A 19,752-nucleotide genomic window follows, 5' to 3' on the forward strand; every position below is an offset into this window, starting at 1 on the left:
AGTACGGTAAGGCTTGACCGGAGGGGAGAAATCGGAAAGAAAATAAGGAAGCACGGAAATTCCACTTGTATCTCTTGAATGTGTTTTAAGGTGAGGTGAAAACGAAAGAAAGGCAAAGAAAGGAAAGGGAAAAGAAAACACGAAACAAATTATAAGATGCAAAGTGAAGAAAGAAACGTCTGTGATTGAGGTAAACTAAGGAATGCACGTGACGAAAATTTTTTTGTGTTGATTTGTTTTGGTTGACGTGTCACGTGTCGTTTTATTTTGCCTCCTATTAGCCTGCGGCGACCAGTTGTCTCATTCCCTTTTTTTTTTGCGTCCTTATTTCTCCTGGGCATGAATTAAAACTAAACACCCCTCTCCTCCAAAAAAACAACAACAACAACAACACACAGTGAAAAAAAAAAGGACATAGAACAGACCTCTCAATTCATGTTGCTGGAATTTGTAGTGACTCTGGCCATTCTCATGGTCTACTGGCTGTGGCAGTTGCAGCCGACTTCAGCTTACGTTCGCCGGCCATACAAAGTGGTTCGGGGGCCATTGCAAGATATGCATGTGGACTATGTCGTGATTGGTGCAGGTCCTGGCGGCCTTGCCGCTGCGCAGTGTCTGTTGCAACACAAGCGAGACACATCAGTTCTTCTTATCGAACGCGGCGCTGACCCGTCTGTGGGGGGGCCGGGGGCAGCCATTGTGAGCCTCACGCAGATGCATAATTTCTTGTCATATTCGGTGGACCTCGTGGGAACGAGCCTTGACTCCGGATGGTGCACACATCGCCCGTTACACAACGGTGCCGGCTGCTGCAGCAGCAGTAATAGTAGCAATAATGGTGAGAAATATGACTGTGACGACAGGAGTAACGATAATGCGTCTTTCTTCGCACCGTATCCGAGAGGTTGCGGTGTTGGTGGAACATCACTCATGGATTGGGCTCTGTACTTTCAGCCGATTCCAGTGGTGGCAGAGGTGGTCGGCGCAGGGGAAACAGATATCCCACACAGATTTACTGTCGGCCGGAGTCCACTCTCGTGGGCATTTGCGGAATCTGCGGCAACCGTCTTGAAGAAAAAACACCTTGCCACTCTCGCTGAACCCTTCTCACGCAACAGTGTGATGCCTGGTCTTTTGCGTCTCGATACAGATGGGCGGCGCCTCCCGCTCTCAAACTATGTGCTGCGCGCGAAGTCGCCAATGCTTACTGTCGTTGAAAAATGCGAAGTGACGGGATTTTCTTTTGAGGACAATGACACCATCTCGAGCGTCCACTGCGCAGTGGCGGGCCGTCGCGAATTCTCTGTGGCTGTTCACAAAGGTGTCGTTTTATCCGCCGGCGTTTTGGGGTCTGCGCGTCTTCTTCGGCAGGTATTTCCAAAGTTGCAGGACTGCTACACTATCCGGGACGCTATCGCCGTTCCGCTTATTTTTCAAGCACTTCCGGGGCTCTCGGATGACAGGAGAAACATCCGCTCCACCAAAGCGCACGCTGCGTGGTGGACAGCACGGCGCGGCCCTTTCCTCAACCCCGTGTGCGACACGCTGGCGGCCGTGGATGTGCCTTCACTTGGCCCACAAGCTGAAATGGTGATCTTTTTGCTGCCGTTTGGTGGGCGTGACAGGACGCTGTTCCGCCGTTTAGGCCTCGACCGCACCCTTGGTTCGTTTGCCGAGGGCTTCACGATGCTGATGGCCTTGAAGGGTGTCGACAAGACATTTTTTGTGTTGGGAACGGACCTTGAGGAAGATAGGGAGAGCAAGCAGTGCGCGAAGGAAAAGAAAAAATACCGTGATTCTGTTGTTTCCTCGCCCATGTCCGAGATTTCTCCTGCGGTTGTGCAAAATGTTGTGGCTGCGTTCATGGAAGGTATTCAGCTGTGTCGTCGCATCGTGGCAGAGCGGCCGCTTGGGCACTTTTCCACTGGTGAGGAGGCAGTCGACGCGACACTGCTCACCGATCCTGCCCGGGCCGTTCAGTACGTACAGCTGATGCACACGAGACCGAAAAAGCTCTCTGAGCAGCAGCGTGCCAGTGCGTCGGTGACACTTGAGTGTGCGAGGGAGTCTTCGAGGTCTTCTGCGTACATGGAGGCGTACATCCACCGACACGCTGTGTGGTTGGGGTTTGGCAGCGGCTCGTGTGGGTCGTTGCTTGCCAGTGATGAGAGTCTTCGCGTGGCAGGGACGCAAAATCTATTCATTGGTGACTGTGCTGGGGTGACAGAAAAGATGTGGAAAGCTTGCGGGTGCGACACGTTGCGGGCTGGTTCTGTTTCTACTGCCATGGCGATGGGAACTGCGGCGGCGACGGAGCTTCTATCGATTTAGGGTTCAGTGCTTTCCTTTGTCTGAAGAAAAAATATATTAGACATGAAGNCCCCCCCTTTAAAAACAAAGCAAAACATGGGTGCTTGAATGAATATCACCTTTTTTTTGTACATCTGTTGTGTGTGTTCGTTTTCTTTGGAAGGTTGGGGATTAATTCAGTTCTTTCTCCCTACTTCTCTTTTTATGAGTGACTTTTCCAATCTTACAAGTGTCTCGCTTTTGTGCCTTCTTTTTATGGCGACTATGGTGGGAAGCTGCGCCCCGCAATAGTAACTAGAACACACATTGAAGCTCTTATTCCCAGGAAGTTTGCTGCTTCCAACGTGTCTAGGCTATGCCCTCGGAAAAAGTGGAGGATGCGTCTTCCACAAATGCAATGAATGACCGTGAGTTGTGTGTAGAGGTGCAGCGGCTTTCTGATGTTCTCAGTTCATGCAGAAAGGACGCGACTGGCGCGGATGACTGGGAGGAACGTCTTGTGGCGCTGCAGCGGTTATGTCAACTCGCCCGAGCTGACATATCGAAGCGCCACGGATTTCTGTCACTCATGGGTACGTATGTGAAGGTTCCACTCCTGCGCCACATTGAAGAGATGCGTACGGTGCTTAGCAATGAAGCGTGTGCTGTCGTTGCCGCGTTTGCGAAGCACTCTAGCAGCCGTCCGGCTTGGCGTGTTGCGAGTGAGTGGTTTGTTCCAGCGCTTCTGCAGCTGACAATACGCACCAAGCGGACCTCAATCACTGCTGCAATGGAAGCGTTGGAGACACTGGCGAGAACAAAGAGCTTTGGCGCCAGCTCCTTCGCAGAGCTCCTTCGTGGTTGCACGGCCCGACACGCAGCGATGCGGCGAAGTGCTTTTGGTGTGCTGCAGCTCATTGTCCAGGAGGGACAGAACGAGGACGATGAGTTCCCCCTCTCAAAGTACCTTGACGCCGTCGGTCGCGTGCTGCGTGAGGGTCTGGTGGACGCCGACGCGGAGGTGCGGGTTCGTGCGCGTCGCTGTTACTGGACCTTCCACGCTGCCGAACCGGAGGCAGCAGGAGTGCTGTACAAGGGACTTGAGAACCCCGTGAAGCGTGCGCTAGACCGTGAGCGGCGTGGGAACGTGCTGAAGAAACAAGTTGCCATGGTCGATGGGCCGCCGCCAACACCAGCTGTTAAAGCACGCAGCAGGGCAGACACAGGTATTACAAAGGAAGATTCACCTCACCTCTTAGCGGCACCAGTAGCAGGAAAATCGCACCAGGAAGATAAATTCATTAAAGGTGAAATTAGCCAGAATACGCCATCGGATGCAGCAGAGAGTTGGGTGTTAGTGCAGGATGCACTTCGGAGCACGTTGTGGTCGCAGCGCCTTCTGGGACTTCAAAGGCTTTCAACGGAATTTCCTCAGTTGCCCAAGAAGACAGAATGCGTAAAGTTGCTCCTTCCTCGACTGAACGATCCGAACTGCCGTGTGTCTCAAGCTGCGATCCAGGCGGTGGGGATGGTAATGCGTTCTGCGCCCGCTCTCTTGAAGAATGAGATGCCGGAGCTTGTGGCTTCCCTCCTTATTAACGTGAGTGGTAACAAGGAGGCATTGTCCAGTGCGTCCCGTGAGCTCCTCGCAGCCATCATTCGAACGAATTCTGTAGATGATGTGGCGCATGCTGTCTATCGTGTCCTTGGCGATATCGTGGCACCAAAGGTGAAATTGCAGGCTGTCGAGTACGCCCAGTACCTGTACACCGAGAACGCAGATCATTTTTCCCAGCTATCACCGCTAAAACTTTCCATGACACGAATGCTGTTTGTATTACAAAGCGATCGAAGGAACAGCGATCTGCACAAGGCGGCAGTTGCGGCCTTTACAGTGCTTTACGCAGTCGCGAAAAACACCTTTCTGCGTGTGCTGTTTCAATTTACGTCTGAGGAACGAGAAACGATTGTCGACGCACTCGAGGCAGCCGTGCCACACCTCGCACAGGAGTGCCGGCGACGGTCGTCAGGCGAGCGGCAACTGCAGCACCCCCCGCCCCATGTCCGGTCTCCCTTCGCAGAAGCGCTCGGGCGCCGCGGCGATGCGTCCTCGGAGTCCGCAAAGAGGCCGAATGCATCGCCGACGGTGCGACCATCACGGTCTACACCAGCGGGTGCTTCCGCCAAGAAGGCGGCAACCCATAAGAAGATGCGCAGTGCTTCGCCCGTCGACGGTCGACTGGAAGGAGCAAAACAAAAATCCCTTGCTGCAACTGGTGCTGTTGGTGTTCGTGGGGCATCAGCCACGCGAAACTCCCCTAATTCAAAGAGACCCTCGCAGCACACTCGGGCTTCATTACACTACGACCCAACATCCACGTCGGCGGTGCCTCTGTCACGACGAGTGACGTACGAAGACGTTGATGTCGTAGACTTGCTAGATCGACTGGATGAAGCATGCGGAGTTGTGGATACCTGTGCTGTTTTGGATCGTATCAATAGCATGATTGCAACGAACCCGAAGCTGTGGCTCGATGTCTTTGGTCGACTCTTAATGCAGTTGGAGAAATTGATTCCTCAGTCTATTGAGCCTGATCACACCGTGAGGTGCCGCGGCGTCAAAGTTCTGGTGACGACGGTGGGGAACAGAATTCTTCAGAGACCTGTCAGTCGTTCCCTAAAGCGCGTCATCCTTTTGGCACGTACCGGCATCGACGATGCGTTCCCTGAAGTGCAGCTTGAAGCAACTTCGCTGTTGCAGGTGATACTCAGTAGCGGTATTTACACGATCGACCACTGCCTTAATGCACTTGCCATGAGCTTAGATATATGGCTACTTGGAAACCGTGATGAAAGTACCAGGGGCTGGATTACACTCTTAGAGTCCGTGGAACATTTGCTTGATCAACACGGACGCAATGTAGTGTTACTGCAGAGCAACTGTGCCAACAACGATATTAACGGGCATCCACCAGCACAGAATGGCCCTCCTGAAGCTTTGAGTGAACCGGTGCTCCGTCGCGTAAGTGGTGTGGTTGTGCGTGCTGTTCAGCACAGCGTCTCAGAGGTGCGTCTTACCGCAGTCCTGACGTGCGTCTCCATATGGATGGCGTTGGACACTGTCGCCTTGCCATACCTAGTGGATTTGACAGCAAGTCAGCGGAAACTCGTTTCCATTTATTACAATATGGCATCATCCGCTCGGATGCCGGAATGGCGGGGTGCGACGGTGCAACGCGACATGTCACGCGAAATGCGTGCCATGGGCCTGCAGGAGGCTGGCTGCCTATAGAGTGGAGTTGCAGGGGCCCGTAGTGGCCTATTGTAAATTACAACAGTCTCTTTCTCTCTCTCTCTCTCTCTACCTATCTGTGTGTGGATGTGTAACGAATGTGTTTTGCATTATTGATCTCTCTCGTCATGTGTGTGCCTCTGCTCGTCGATAACGTCTTGTTTTTTACGGGGCTTCTTCGCCAGTTAAAGCGACGAAGCAACATATTCTGACAAAAAAAACAAAAACGGAAGAAGACCGGTAGGAAAACGAAAAAAAAAACATAAGATCACAAAGTGTGCGAAAGTAATAGATGTCTTACATTGTGTTCGCGGTAGATAATGCCGATCGGATGACGCTTCTTGGCCCCCCTACGCCAGAGGGCCCCAACCTGAAGCAAATTGCGATAAGTTTTATTCAAGCCCCCAAGCTTGCGCGCCGAACGTCGAGTGGTGAATTTGGTCCAGAGGACCCGTGTGCTTTTGAGGCGGTAGAGTTGATGCGCACCACATTTATTGGGAAGCCTGTGAAATTCGTGGAGGACTACGTTATCGAGGCGTTGCAGCGGCGAGCCGGGCGCCTAACTCTCACAAGTGGGGAGGACGCCGCTGTCGTGCTCTTGCAGAATGGTTTCGCCACCATTCCTGAACGTCCCCCCGCCCGAATGGACAAGTCGCTCTTTGCAAAATACACCGCGCTCATGAACGAGGCGAAGGCAGCGAAGAAGGGTCTTTTCGCCCCCAATGCATCGCGCCACGTGCGCACTCTAGTTGATCTCAGCCTTGAGGAAACAGCTAAACTTGGGGAGAGACTTAAGGCGAAGGAGGTTCAAGTGCGTGTGGAGCAGGTGTTGCTGCCGACGGTCATCATGGTGTCTGCGGAGGGGTTTGGCCCCACGCATGTGGCTGTGCACATGTCTGGTGTCACCGTGAAAGATGCAGACTGTATGTCTGTTTCAACAGCCGCACGCTTCCACACGGAACGCTACCTCCTACACCGCAAGGTAAAAGTCGTCTTTGAGGGCGTTGACCGTTTTGGAAACATTCTGGGTTCCGTCACCTCTCCCAAAGGTGTCTTCCAGAATGAACTACTCTCACGTGGGTTTGTGAGAATCAACCCCGTTACATTAAGCCACACGAACCGAGCTGAAGAATTGCAGGCCGCTGAGAACGAGGCCCGGGCTGCACGCCAAGGGTTCTGGAAGAATTTCGAGGAGCCCACGACAGCAAACGCACTTCAAGTCAATTACGGATCTGCCGCTCCGGCCGCTCCCGGGCTTCCTGTGGTGAACACAAACGCAAACGGCAATGCTGGGCCCGAGTACAAGGGTCCTTTGGTGTTCAATGCTGTTGTTGTACAAATCATCAACGGTGATACCCTTGCTGTGCGTTCGGATGAAACGAGGGAGATTATACGCGTATCCTTGGCTGGTGTGCGCTCCAGTAAAAATGTCACGCGGGAGCAGGACGGCCGCTCTCCTGAGACCCGTGTCACCTACAGTGACTACGAGTGGGAGGCAAAGGAGTTCCTGCGTACACATTACATTGGCAAACGGGTCTCTGTGCATGTTGAATATGCACGCCAAATATCCGAAACAAAAGAAATCAGACCAGTGGCGCTTGTGACAATACCTGAAACAGGGGCAAATGTCGGAGTTTCTCTCCTAGAGACAGGCTACGCGACTTTTTCACTCGGCAGAAATGACGTATGCTCAGCTGCCTCGTTGCTGGAAAGCGCTAACGAAAGAGCTCGTGCTAACGGTGTCGGTACTTATAGCAAGGACAAGCCCCCTGCAGTGAAGGTTGTGGAGCTAAGCCACCTGGGTAACGCTCGTGGGAAGTACTACCTTAGCTTTCTTCAGCGTGGCATGCAGGGCAGCCGCCCACCAATGTTAAAAGGTATTGTTGATGTGGTGATTGGTGGCAGTTCCCTCCGTGTATACATACCAAAGGAACATTTCCAGATTCCGGTTAAGGTTGCGGGCATAATCACCCCTATGGGTGCAATGGGCGGCTCGGAAAAACCGGATCCTTGTGCTGAAGAGTCAAAGAATTTTGCCATTAATATGCTGCAACAAATGGAGGTAGAGATTCAGGTATATACCGCTGATAAAGCGGGTAATTTCATTTCTTCTGTGTTTCTTCCTGATGGCACCAACTTCGCCGTCTCAACGGTGGAGGCCGGCTTGGGAACGGTGGCCAACGCAGAGCGTCTTCCATTCCTCCAGCAGCTCATTGATGCAGAGCGCAGGGCACAAAGCGCAAAGAAAAATATTTGGGCCGAGGGCGCGACAATTCCGCAGCGCGCAGTGAAGCTGGAGGCGGAGCGCAACGCCAATGCCCCTACGTCGTACTCCCGCTCGTCAGGCCCCAAGGCGGAGTTTGCCCCATATGTACTGTCGGAAGTGGGCGACGACGGATACTCCGTCTACCTACAAGAGTGCACAGAGGAGGCGGAGACTGCCATGGAGATGGTGCAGGATCTTGCCAAGCAAGCGGCTTCGCTTGGCAGTGAGTACACACCAAAGCGCGGTGAAGTTGTGGTTGCTCAGTACAAGAGCGATAAGTCATGGCACCGCGCCAAGGTCCTCCACGCAAAGAAGAACGATTCGATCATTACTGTACTCTTCATTGACTTTGGTACAAGATCAGAGGTGCGTGTGAAGGATCTTCGGGCTATACCGCGTGGTCCTGAGTTTGCCGTTGCTCGTGATACCCCACCACTTGCGCGGCTGGTGCGGCTCGCGTTCCTCAAGGCAAAGGTGCCCTCTGCTGAGGTCAATGTGGGCTACGCGTGTGACACTGTATACGACTATACTGATGGGCCTGTTATTGCCAAGGAAGTGTACCGTGACGGTCAAGGCAACATCTATGCCACAGTGACAGTCAATGAAAATGTTTCTTCGCTCAGTGAGATTCTGTTACAGCGGGGTGTTGCGTTGCTTGACCGCGGAGCACAGCTCGTTGATCCGAAGGAGTACAAACGTCACGAGGCTGCGCAAGATATTGCCCGTCGCGGTCACAAAGGGATGTGGCAATATGGTGATATCGACGACGAAAGCGATGACGGATACTAATGATAATAATTTTTCGAAGAGTGTTATGATGATGATTGTGGTGGTCATAGTGGTAGTGGGAGCGGGAAGGGAGGGCAAAAGAGGCATGTAAATGCCTATGGGTGATGTTCGTCTTGCTTGTGGAGTGGAAAGCGCTTTCTGTGCGTGCTTTTCTTCTCTTTCTAAAGTGGCTTCACTGATAAGGGCATTACTGTGCACACATTTTTTTTTGTTTTTAGCCTGGTGCTCTTTGCCTCTTAAGTATTTCTTCATCGCAGTTTGCATATCAGTGTGTGTCTATATATGTACAGTTATGTTTCTGCATGTATGAAGATTCAACGCGATCACAATTCTATCATCTCTTCTCTTTCTTCTTGTTGCATTTTTTCATGCTTGCACTTTTGCGCTCAAATCTGTTTATGCATATAACGACGGTTCGTGGAGTTCTCGAGCAGCCTTTCAGACTCTGTCGATCGTGTTTTGCAGCATTGGTCGGGCCCACCGGAAGGAGATGTCGGCAATTCCTCATCTTCAGAAGCAACTCCGAGAACTGACGCTGAGTCCCCCCGCTGGCTTCCGCGTTGAGTCAGAGGATCTCTTCATTTGGACTGTGTGGTTTGCCGGACCTCAGGGCACGCCATACGCCCCTGGTATTTACAAGGCGGAGCTGCGCTTTCCGCGAGACTTTCCGATGGAGCCGCCAGTGTTCAAGGTTTTGTCGTCTATCTGGCACCCCAACGTGTACACGGACGGGAAGGTGTGCATCTCCATCCTCCATCCCCCCGGCGAGGATGAGATGAACACGGAGGAGACTGCCATGATGCGCTGGACACCCATCCAGACAATCCGCTCTGTTCTCCTCTCGGTTGTCTCACTCCTCAGTGACCCCGATCCAAAGGATGCTGGTGCCCCCGCAAACGTCGCCGCGCTTGTTCAGTACCGCAAGGACCGCACAGCATTCAATGCATTCTGTCATCAGCTAGCAACGAAGTCACTGTCTGAGCTTCCGCAGAATTTCGTTCCCCCACAGAAGGAAGACCGTGTGGACCTCCCTATTAACTACGCCTCCACGATGGAAATCGACTACGAAGATGAACCTGAGGTGGGAGCACAGGCTGCGCCACACCGCTTTAGTGACGAACTGCGGCAGCTGCGGGAAATGGGTCTCGCCCCGGAGAAGTCGGACACGGAGCTGCTTAACATGCTTGTTGAGGCGAAGGGGGATGTGGCCACCATAATGGAACAGTTGATGTGATACAGTATTCCCCGACAGCACAGAAGGCGACATAAGGTTAGAAGGGGGAATGAAAAAAAAAAAAGAAAAGAAAAGAAGAACAAGGCGTACGGAGGCGCTGTGCGCAGGTGCTGTTGGAGAAGCTCGCCATGCGTGTTCCTAAAATGCCCACCCGACTCGTTTTTTCTCCTTTAAAGTCTTCATCAGCTCTGATCTTCTTTTTTTGTTTGACTATTATTCTAACTTTCATATGTGCGGGTGCTGTGTGTCCGCAGCTGGCACGCGTCACCCCTCCGCCAGTATGTGTGCTTGTGCGTCACGCCCAGCGGTTGGACCAATGGTAGAGAGAAGTATGGTTCGAATTCGGAGAATGGGTTGGAGGAGGAGGAGAAGGAAGGAAAGAATAAAGAAGAAAACTACGGCACTTACACAGTGTTTCTTGTTCTTTTTTTTTTTTNTTTTTTTTTTTTTTCTTCCACGTCGTATTCGTTTCTCTCGTGCCGAGCAGGTGCTTTGGACGAGGAACTTTCTGGCGTGAGGTCCACTTGCAGTTTGCTTCAATGCCTACTTCTTCCTCCGCCTTGGTGCGCAATGCATATTATCCTACTATACATGCTTGAATAGGTGTTAGACGGAATAGACCCCTTTTTTTCTTCCTTGGCATGGCGTCCAAGCCGAAGAAGCCTTCTCTTACTCCAGGCGTTTTGATACAGCAACCGAACGGTGGCCTGCCTCGGTGGGATGAAGCTCAGATTCAGCAGGAAAATTGGGGCGGCAGCCTCGGCCTGCCGGTGCGAAAGTCAGGCGCCGTGGTGGAGCTCCGCAGCACGGAAGGAAAAATTGTCGTGACACCCGATGAGGCACAGTACAGCACGTTCAGGGAATGTATCGTATCCTTCGTCAGCAGCACCAAGGGCTGCACTTCGACAGATCTCGCCGTGGAGTGGAAGCGCCCAGTGAATATTTTTGCTCCATTCCNCTTCGTCAGCAGCACCAAGGGCTGCACTTCGACAGATCTCGCCGTGGAGTGGAAGCGCCCAGTGAATATTTTTGCTCCATTCCGCCCAATGGTGCACCGAAACATGTCACCCTTCCTTTCGCCGTACAGCAAGGGCGATGAGCGGACACTCTTCGACGCCAGGGCAGAGGAGGAGGCGGTGAAGTCTGTCGCAGTACCAAGTGGAAAGAAGGGTGATACCAAAGCGGTAGCCCCTCCTCTTCCACTGCACGTGCAGTTCCCAGAGATTGTGCGTGTGTTGGAGCCGCAGGCACTTGAGGGTGCGTCGAGTAAGTGGGAAGGTCTTGGGGATGAACGGGTGGTGGAGCAGTATCGAGAGCTGCAATCACTCATGCAGGCCTACGACCCTAAACTAGAGCTTGGCTGCGCGGAAACACCTGTGGAAGCGTGCGAGTCGGGGTACAGTACTGCGCTGCGACATAGGCTCAATGAGGTAGATGAGATGTCGAAGATGTCAGAGCCGCCACCATTTGTCATGGATGCCTTCAACAGTGCCATCAAGTTCATTGAGTACGCTCAGACCTCCATAAAGAATGGTGAATATCTGTGGGAGTTAGTGTATCCGCACGCTCCTGGTACTTGTCATCCCGTGTACAACCCATACGGGAAGTACGCTGTACGTCTCTTTATTGACGGGGCTTTCCGCAGAGTCACCATTGATGATTACTTGCCTGTGGACGCGCTGGGACGGCCATTTCTTACCATTACATCACAAAAAGAGATTTGGCCAGCGCTTCTGGCCAAAGCAATTTTTGTGGCGTTGGGCCCAAGTCGTCAAGCTCTCTTCAGTGACCCTGAAACAATCATCTCGTGTCTGCGGGGTGAGTGGATTCCTCAGCATGTCGACCCACGACTACACCCCGCTACGGCATGTGCTCTCCTGCTCGCGTACCGCAAGGATTTACCGAACAGTGACACCCATACGACGCACTTCTCAGCATCCACCGCGGAGGACACGGCATCTGCTGAAGTTCCAGAAGCACATCTATCACTAAATCAGCAAGGCAGTGATGATGCCAATGGGGAGGTGAAGGCTGGGGACACTACATCAGGTTGCAGTCAAGAAATTCCCCAGATTGAAGAGGGCGTGCAAAATGTTTCACCACCTCCCGTTATTTGCGCTGTATCTGCCATGACAGCCGGCCGACGGAAACTGTTCGTCATACAAGAAATTGTCTTTTTTCGCAGCACACTGGCGCTGCGTATCTCGACAAACCCTCCAAACACTATCATCATGTCAAAGGAGCTGACGCCTCAGAGTGAGGACGAGGCTGTGAGGGAATTACTTCGCTTTTCTCATCACGCTGAGATGGAACGGGCATGCCATGGGTCTGTACCATCGCAGCCGTCGTTGTGGGTTACTTTTGAAGAGTTGTCAGCGCATCTGGACCTTGTGGTATGGCGATCACTGGGGAGTGGAAGCCCTTTCCGGTTTTGCAACCGGCTGGTTGGGGCAGATGATGGATCCTCCACGTTTGCGGGTCCACGGAAGAAGGCCATGGCCTCGGCGACGAGCGCGGCACCGATTAGTTCAGTGAAACGAAATACTGTGCGTTGGATTCATATGACCTCCGACAAGGCAGAACAGCTTGCCCTTGTGAGCTTTCCAGCTCCTTCACACCCTGTGGCTGGAGTGACTACAACACGAAGCCGCCCACCGTCCGTGCTATCAGCGAGTCGGCCACTCTCCGGTAAATCGGCAAGTCCGTCAATAGACAGCAGACTGCTGCGCGAGGAAATAAAGGAGGTTCGCCTCGATTTGTATACATGGAATCGTGGTGACGTGTTTAGTCGTGCCTCCACCTTCATGTACGAAAATGGCAAGCAGCAGTGCATGGTGCACACGTTGCCCAGTGGTTCGCATATCTTTCGCTTGACAGCTGTGGGCCTTGAGCCGCAGCAAGCACTCATTCTGTTCGCAACACAAGAATTTGTCATGGGTGACGAGAAGGACATATTACGATCTGCGAATATCTTCAAAATGAGCGATGCAGGAATTTACCCCGAGTTAGAGCGACCAAATGATGAAGTGGTATGGTTCAAGCGACGTATTACAGTGAAAGAGCCAACAGAAATCTCGTTTGTTGTATCTACGCGTGATCCTAGCGAGGATCCTGCCGCTCACCGAGACATTCCTGCCATACTTCAAAAGGAAACTAAAGGGACAAAAACACGCGCCTTTAATACAAAGGCACCTCAGAAGGAAGTCATGGAGGAGGTACCACAACGGGTTTACGACATCCCAGCCATACCTTACTGTCGAGTCTTACTTTTAGACCTTGACACAGGCGTTATTCGCACTGGGGCCGTGGGCCGCCTCGTGCGCCAGCGACTGGAACCCAATCACCAGGGTTTTCTTGTGATGGCGTACGCCTTCATAGATGCGGCGACAGCGGAAATACTGATGAAGACTGCTACGGTCACAATGCTGGAGGGCGCAGCGCGGCCGGGTGACAGCCTTTCGTCCTCTAACCAGGAGGACAAGGACAACCCAGCAGCACATGAGAAGCCTCCGCTGCTCTGTGGCAAAGGTCTCTGGAAGCTCACGATAGCAGCAGACCGACCACTAGACTCATACAAGTCAATCCCACACAGCGTTTTTTCCTTTGCAGAAAAGGGACAGTTAAAGCGAGGCAGCCAGGCCCTGCTATTTGCCTACTCCTGCACAGTAGTAGAGCAGACAGCTTTCACCCTATTGCTTGACCTTGATGCACGTGACCCCATCCCATTCTATGTTAGAGTGATGCGCAGTGGAGTGGAGGCACCACCTGTGTATGTTTCAGAAACCTGTACTAACCACCTCTTTATTTCGCATGGAACGCTTGAATCGGGTGAAAAGACGCGGAGCGCCACATATATCATTGAGGCGTGCCTGGACGAGGCTAAAGTCCAGGAGTGGGAGGAACGACGCCGATTGGCACAGGAGTTAAAGTTCCGTGCGCTTAGAGCTAACGCCGAGCAGAAGGCGAGTGAGAAGCGCCAACAGGAACTTGAGGAGCACAGCGCTGACCCGCGTGCCTTCGCTGAACGTCTGGAGCAACAGGCGGCCACGCAGGTGGACGTAGCCGCCATTTCTACTTCCAGAGAAGTGTCAGCAGTGTCTACAAAGAAGGGGCGTGCCAATGGGGAGAAGCGCAAGACAGTCAGCAACATGAATGCGGCGGAGCGTGCAGCCCACACGTCCCCAGGTGTCATCACAGTGCCAAACCCTGCCACGCTCTTCCTTGACACCACAGACGAGGCACTGATTGTTGACTTTGACCTGCGCTTGAGTTTTTCTGCGAAGGTGGATGTCAAAAGTGGTGCTCCGCCGAAGGACCCTTTGGCGTGCCTGCGCGGCGCGTGGGTTCCACCGATCGATCATATCAGTGCCGATCAAATGTTATCTTCCGCTCCACGTGCTGGTGGTACAAGAGGAAAACAGAGGGAAATGACACCGTCAGCGGAGGAGTTGCTGCTTCTGGATCAGGGCCGTATGAGCAGGCAGCGCTTCCTCGAAAACCCACGCGGCATTCTGCTGCCGTACCTGATGCCTCATGAAGAAGAAGGCGCTGCGCCTAGCAGGGAAATTTCCCGCGCCGGTGTTGTCAAGGACGGGATCATTTCTCCGATTTTTATGCCACGTGTGGTAACAGATATCGAAGACGAACCGAATTACTTGCATGCGCCCATCTTAAGTGAGTCGCAGTACCGTATTCAGCTGCTCCCACTTCGTGCTACGGAGGTATCGCCTCCTCTGCACCAGAGTCCTCCGAGCGCTTCCTCCGGAGGTCTCCAGCAGCGCGTCAGGTCCCCGAACGATCGTTCCTCGCCCCGGCCTGGTACGTCGTCCCCAGCAGCGTTTTTGGCTCCCGGGGTGATTGAGGAAGACCCGGACACCGCAGAGCTGAAGGCGTCGGTACAGGAACTCACGCATCGACTCGTAGAGGATCTTAAACATGAACACGAGAAACGTGCCGAAAGCCGAGAAACCATCAAGGAAATTGTGCGCCACTACTGGGAACCTCGACGACCCGAAACTGCGTTGATCTCCCTTCTTGGGGCGAGAGAGGACGAATCCAGCAAGCGACGCAAGAGCCGTCTGAAGACAGCGAGCTGAGGAACGGCAGCAGTACACCCACCCGCATCCACATACGCATGCGTATACCCAATTGTGTGTGTTTGTATGTGTACGAAAGATCAATCATGTAGATAGCGATGAATACGTCGCTTTTTTTTTTTTTTNTTTTTTTTTTTTTTGTCCTCTATCCCCGTCCTTCGTCTACATTGTCTGGAGTGGACTACTGGTTTGTGCAACTGCGGTTTTATTGTGCTTCGCCGATGCCTCCTCTCCTTTTCTTGTTGCTTCTCTATTCTTCCTTTCCTTTGTATCTCAATTCCGTTTGACACGGAAACCAAATAACGACAACAACAACAACAACAACGAAAGGAAAACCCTGCACCGCGTCCTCAATCACAGCATACGCTTGACACTCCTCTGGTAGGTGGAAGAAAAGAGGCCACATACCACGCACAGCTCATAGAAACAGAGAAAGAGCCACCCATTTTTGTTAAAGAATACCGCCCTCATTGAGGATCACAACATTCTCATAGGTGCTCTCTCTCTTTTGTCCCGTGGAGGTCCTGAGCCCGCCTTAAAGTGTGTGAGGGAGAACTCTGAGCACTGTACCGCTTGAAGTTTTCTTTTTTTTTTTGCTTTGCGTTTCATGAGTGGTCCCCTTGGAGCCATGAATATCGAAAACATCTTCAGCAACAACCTTGACTTGGAGTCAATCAACCGGGACAGCGACACACTCGACGCCATCTTCATNGAGAACTCTGAGCACTGTACCGCTTGAAGTTTTCTTTTTTTTTTGCTTTGCGTTTCATGAGTGGTCCCCTTGGCGCCATGAATATCGAAAACATCTTCAGCAACAACCTTGACTTGGAGTCAATCAACCGGGACAGCGACACACTCGACGCCATCTTCATGTCGTTGAAGCTGCCGACAGACGAGGAGGAGGAGGAAGAGGACAACGACAACAACAACTATGATAACGCTGACAGGGAGTTCAATTTGCTGTCGTCAAAGCCCACCAAGTTGGACCCCAGGGCATTATCGGCGTTTGATGGTCTACTGCAGACAAACATATTAGATAAGGCTGACGATATCGACGTTCAAGAATCTTGTGAAATACAGCGGCGGCGTTCTTCGGCTCCGACAGAATCTTTGGGGAGCATCGGCGTTCTTGTGGATGCTTCACCTCACTCGCACGATTGTATGAATTCGCAGGGAATAAAAGCTCAACCCTCAATGCCATTCTCCCCCTGCAGTGAGGCGGAAAGCCCCCCGACATCAAATGTGACACAGAGCCCAGGCTCCGCTGTGTACGCATCCATTGCGGCCTCTCCACTTCGTGGGAGAGCACTCAACTTCCGGTCCAATTTATCAAAGTTGCAGGTGCCTTTGCCTATAATGGAGGAGAGCTCGGTTGGTGTCTTCGTTGGCCAGTTGCCCTCAACGTACACAGAGAATGACACCGCAGACCTCCTCCGCGCGATTGGCGCCGACGCTGGGGTTCCAGTCCACGTGGGGGAAGTGAAGAGCCACACTGTGAGTCGTACCTGTGCCTTTGTGGTGGTCAACCGCAGTGCGTTGCCGGTGCTTCTCGGATATTCAAAGCGCATTTTGTGCGATGTTTCATGTGTTTGGGTTGTTGAACGAGATCAGGCGGCACACCTGAATGAATTCATCAATGGATTCATGCGTGACAGACTTCGCGGTGTTCCAAAGGCGGCTCTCGTGCTGGAAGAACTTACTCCGCAGTACATGCGTCTCCGCACACAAGGTGGCAAAAGAAACAAGAGCTCGAACCGACACATCGGGAACCCTGGAGTCGCCGCGAACACCGGTACAGGAGCCGACGGCACCTTCTGGACAGGACACGACGGCAGCACTCTCGCAGGGCCATCGCCAGCTTCAATGGGTGTATTTCTACCAGGTTGGGACTCGCTGAATCCGTCTTTGCTACGGTTCCATTCTAATGCAAACGGTACAGGAGGCCCATCACTGATGAATTCTATTCCTGGCCTGAATACTTTTGGCGCCCCACAACCTGGTATGTTCGGAGGGACTGTGCCGCCTTCCGTCATTGGGCCTGCACCACCGCTTAATTTCTACATGTTTGCTGGACCCCCAGGCACGCTTCCCGCAGTTCAGGTGAACCAGGGTAACAGCAAACCAGCTGCCGCGGCAGCTGGCGCCGTGGGAAATCCGGGGATGTCGTTTCCATCGCCTCTCCAGGAGAGGCTATTCCGCGGTGGCAATCCGCCATCGTTTCCCCAAAAGTCTGAGGGGACGACGTGCTCTATGTGTTCGACTTCTATTGGCGTGATGGACACGGTGTGCATATGCCCTTACGACAATACTGTATTGTGTATGCGCTGCAGCAATATCCGCGCTGGCCTGGGGGATGGCTCCAGCATGGCGAAGGGGATGACACCCTGCGTGATGCCCGGGCCGAACTTCGCCGGTTTCCCTCAGATGTCCCCCTCTAACCCGGCTGTGTTCGTGCCGCCGCACCCCTCGTATCCCCCGCAGCAGGGCTCCCAGAGGCCGTTGATGCCCCATATGCCGCAGCAGTAAAGGGGCCTGCGGAGTGTGCAGGAATCATATGTGTGATCATGGCAAATAACCAAGAAATTTGTCTCAGGGGAATCTGACACACACACACACACACCCATTTTTTTTTCTTTTCGCGGTGCCGTCAACCTGCCATGAGATTGTCACCATGAACAGGCTGCAGGCTGATGGCCTTCATATTTTGGTAGAAGTAACTCTCCTGGCACGAGGGCAAAAGGAGGAAAGAAGGAAGGGAAAACTACCAGAAATCAAGGCTCCACTGATAACAAGTGACTTTGGTGTTGTCTTGCTTTTCTTAGAATGTTTTGGACGAGCACTCTCCTTCCCCTGGCCCCTTAATATACCTCTTTCCATATCTGCGGTAAAGAAACTGATGCAGCGGCAAATAAAACAACAACGGCAGGGGAAATAAGAGCAGCGCCGTCAGGTATGGATGGGGAAGAGAGGGCGAAGACGCCAATTTCTCCATTTTTTTCTTTTTTTGTTATCACTTTCGCCTCATACCTTTCCTGTTCGACGGTGTTGTTGTTTTTTTGCCTTTCGTGCTGCAGTGGGTTGTTTTCTTCCTCCTCTCCCCCCTTCCTATTACTTTTTCTTGGAGTGCTGGAAAGACGATGGAAGTTGTGGTAGAAACAATCGGGAACGAGGAGATAAACAATGAAAAGATCTCGCGCCTGCGGAAAACAGCCTCCGGTGTCAGAACCACAGGCCATTGGTTGCTCAAAAAAAAAAGAAAAAAGAAAAAAAAGTGCAACAAAACAGACAGAGGAAGACAACGAAGAAATTGACCCTATTTTCTACTCTCACTATTGACTTTTTCTTTTTCCTGCCTTTGTCTCTCGGGGGTTTCTTTGCTTTTGCTTTTTCGCTTTCATTACTGATTTTTTGTGTTTTCTGTTGCTCGCTTTGTTTCACTGTGTGTGCGTGTGTTGTTCTGTCGTTTCTTTTTATTCGGGCATCGCGCCGGGCTGCGATTCCAACTGACCGTCGGCAGTACACACGGAGTGGAGGCCCGTGCGTATTAGCGTGTGGAGCACCCTTGCTGCGCGCCCCTTCGGGAGTGGGACGGGGTGGGGGGCGATCCGCGCAACTCCTTTGAGAGAGAAAGAGCGGGGGAGAGAGGGCGGCGGCAGCAGCAGGAAACCGAAGGCGGTGTGCTCCCCCGCCGCGTGCCCCCGTCACGGATGTCGTTGGCGGCACACACGTGCGGAGGCGAGAAAATGTGTGTGGAGGGAGTGGAAGACCCAAAACGAAAAGGATGGAAACAAAGAAAAGCCAGCTGTGATGCTAGTTGTATTTTAGTTGCATTCTGTTTGAAGGCGCAAAATCATCGCAAATGTGGACTACTATAGGAACGATGAATAGGCTTTTTTTTTTCCATTGCCATTTCTCCTTTTTGTTGTTGTTGTTGTTTTGATTGCTTCGGCTGCCGTACTTGTTTGTCTCCCTTGTTTTTGTGTGTGTGTCTGTACTTCGTGTGTCTTTTTGTGTTGATCGGCTCTCCACCAACTGAACGATTTGGACAGCGCTCTTTTCATCAGTGACGCGCCCTCAGAACAATAATGGCAATAATGAAAGAAAAAAAAAAGGAACCAATGAACACGGCAAAAGAAAAAAAAAATCAACAAAAGGGGAAACACGGTGTTGCCAGAGAAGGCGACGATCTGAAGCAATATCCGTCTTTGCATATCTTGACTGGCATGGGCGCAAACACAATTGCAGTTTTTGGAGGCCCTGGCGCCGGGCAGTGATCGCCACGTCACGGTGTTCGTGACGCCGCCGCCCACCGCTCCCGCTGAGGAGTCTGGTGGGGGGGGGCGGAGGGAAGTGAGTAAAGGAGCCAGGGAAATAGCTGCTTTGCTATCCTTCGGACTCGTTTTATGGACTGTTGCGACTGATTCTTCTTTTTTTTTGTTTCCTTTCTTTTGCATCTTGCGTTGTGAATTTTTTTGCCTTTGCTCTCGTTACTTGCGATATGCCGCTCGACACCACGAGAGAGTGGCCGCTGTGTGTTTCTTTTTCCACGTTGGGCGGCGGTGTTGTTGTCTGACGCGTGCTGGACGCTCTCTGGCTGTAGCAAAGGGGGAGGCCAAGCGTGAGAAAAGTCCAACAGCACGGTTTCAAAACAAAAAGAAGATGTGTGTGGATGGCAAGAGCAGCCTGTTAGGGAGTCTTCTGTTTGCTTTCGCATTTTTTTTTCTATTGGTTCAGCTCCGCGGTGCGTAGCCGCTGCACTGTTGTGTTCCTCTCCCCCCCTCTCTCT

The 19,752-nt window shown here is 52.4% G+C and overlaps 6 protein-coding genes across 6 annotated transcripts; all 6 read left to right on the forward strand.

Moving 5' to 3' along the window:
* Window positions 1–435: 435 nt before the first annotated feature.
* DQ04_00991080 (hypothetical protein) lies at window positions 436–2,331 on the forward strand (the record flags this gene model as incomplete). Its single annotated transcript, XM_009310033.1, has 1 exon — window positions 436–2,331. The coding sequence occupies one exon, from the start codon at window positions 436–438 to the stop codon at window positions 2,329–2,331; it is 1,896 nt and encodes a 631-aa protein (XP_009308308.1).
* A 334-nt stretch (window positions 2,332–2,665) lies between these two features.
* DQ04_00991090 (putative CLIP-associating protein 1-like) lies at window positions 2,666–5,581 on the forward strand (the record flags this gene model as incomplete). The annotated part of the gene is made up of 1 exon (XM_009310034.1): window positions 2,666–5,581. One exon carries the CDS (start codon window positions 2,666–2,668, stop codon window positions 5,579–5,581), a length of 2,916 nt encoding a protein of 971 aa, XP_009308309.1.
* Window positions 5,582–5,873: 292 nt separating this feature from the next.
* Window positions 5,874–8,636, forward strand: DQ04_00991100 (putative RNA-binding protein; the record flags this gene model as incomplete). Its single annotated transcript, XM_009310035.1, has 1 exon — window positions 5,874–8,636. One exon carries the CDS (start codon window positions 5,874–5,876, stop codon window positions 8,634–8,636), a length of 2,763 nt encoding a protein of 920 aa, XP_009308310.1.
* Window positions 8,637–9,126: 490 nt separating this feature from the next.
* On the forward strand, window positions 9,127–9,870 carry DQ04_00991110 (ubiquitin-conjugating enzyme protein; the record flags this gene model as incomplete). The annotated part of the gene is made up of 1 exon (XM_009310036.1): window positions 9,127–9,870. One exon carries the CDS (start codon window positions 9,127–9,129, stop codon window positions 9,868–9,870), a length of 744 nt encoding a protein of 247 aa, XP_009308311.1.
* A 641-nt stretch (window positions 9,871–10,511) lies between these two features.
* DQ04_00991120 (calpain-like cysteine peptidase) lies at window positions 10,512–14,966 on the forward strand (the record flags this gene model as incomplete). The annotated part of the gene is made up of 1 exon (XM_009310037.1): window positions 10,512–14,966. The coding sequence occupies one exon, from the start codon at window positions 10,512–10,514 to the stop codon at window positions 14,964–14,966; it is 4,455 nt and encodes a 1,484-aa protein (XP_009308312.1).
* Window positions 14,967–15,734: 768 nt separating this feature from the next.
* Window positions 15,735–17,492, forward strand: DQ04_00991130 (hypothetical protein; the record flags this gene model as incomplete). Its single annotated transcript, XM_009310038.1, has 1 exon — window positions 15,735–17,492. One exon carries the CDS (start codon window positions 15,735–15,737, stop codon window positions 17,490–17,492), a length of 1,758 nt encoding a protein of 585 aa, XP_009308313.1.
* Between the last annotated feature and the right edge of the window lie 2,260 nt (window positions 17,493–19,752).

This window comes from Trypanosoma grayi (genome assembly GCF_000691245.1).
Source record: "Trypanosoma grayi strain ANR4 Tgr_99_V1, whole genome shotgun sequence".
Classification (NCBI taxonomy): domain Eukaryota; phylum Euglenozoa; class Kinetoplastea; order Trypanosomatida; family Trypanosomatidae; genus Trypanosoma; species Trypanosoma grayi.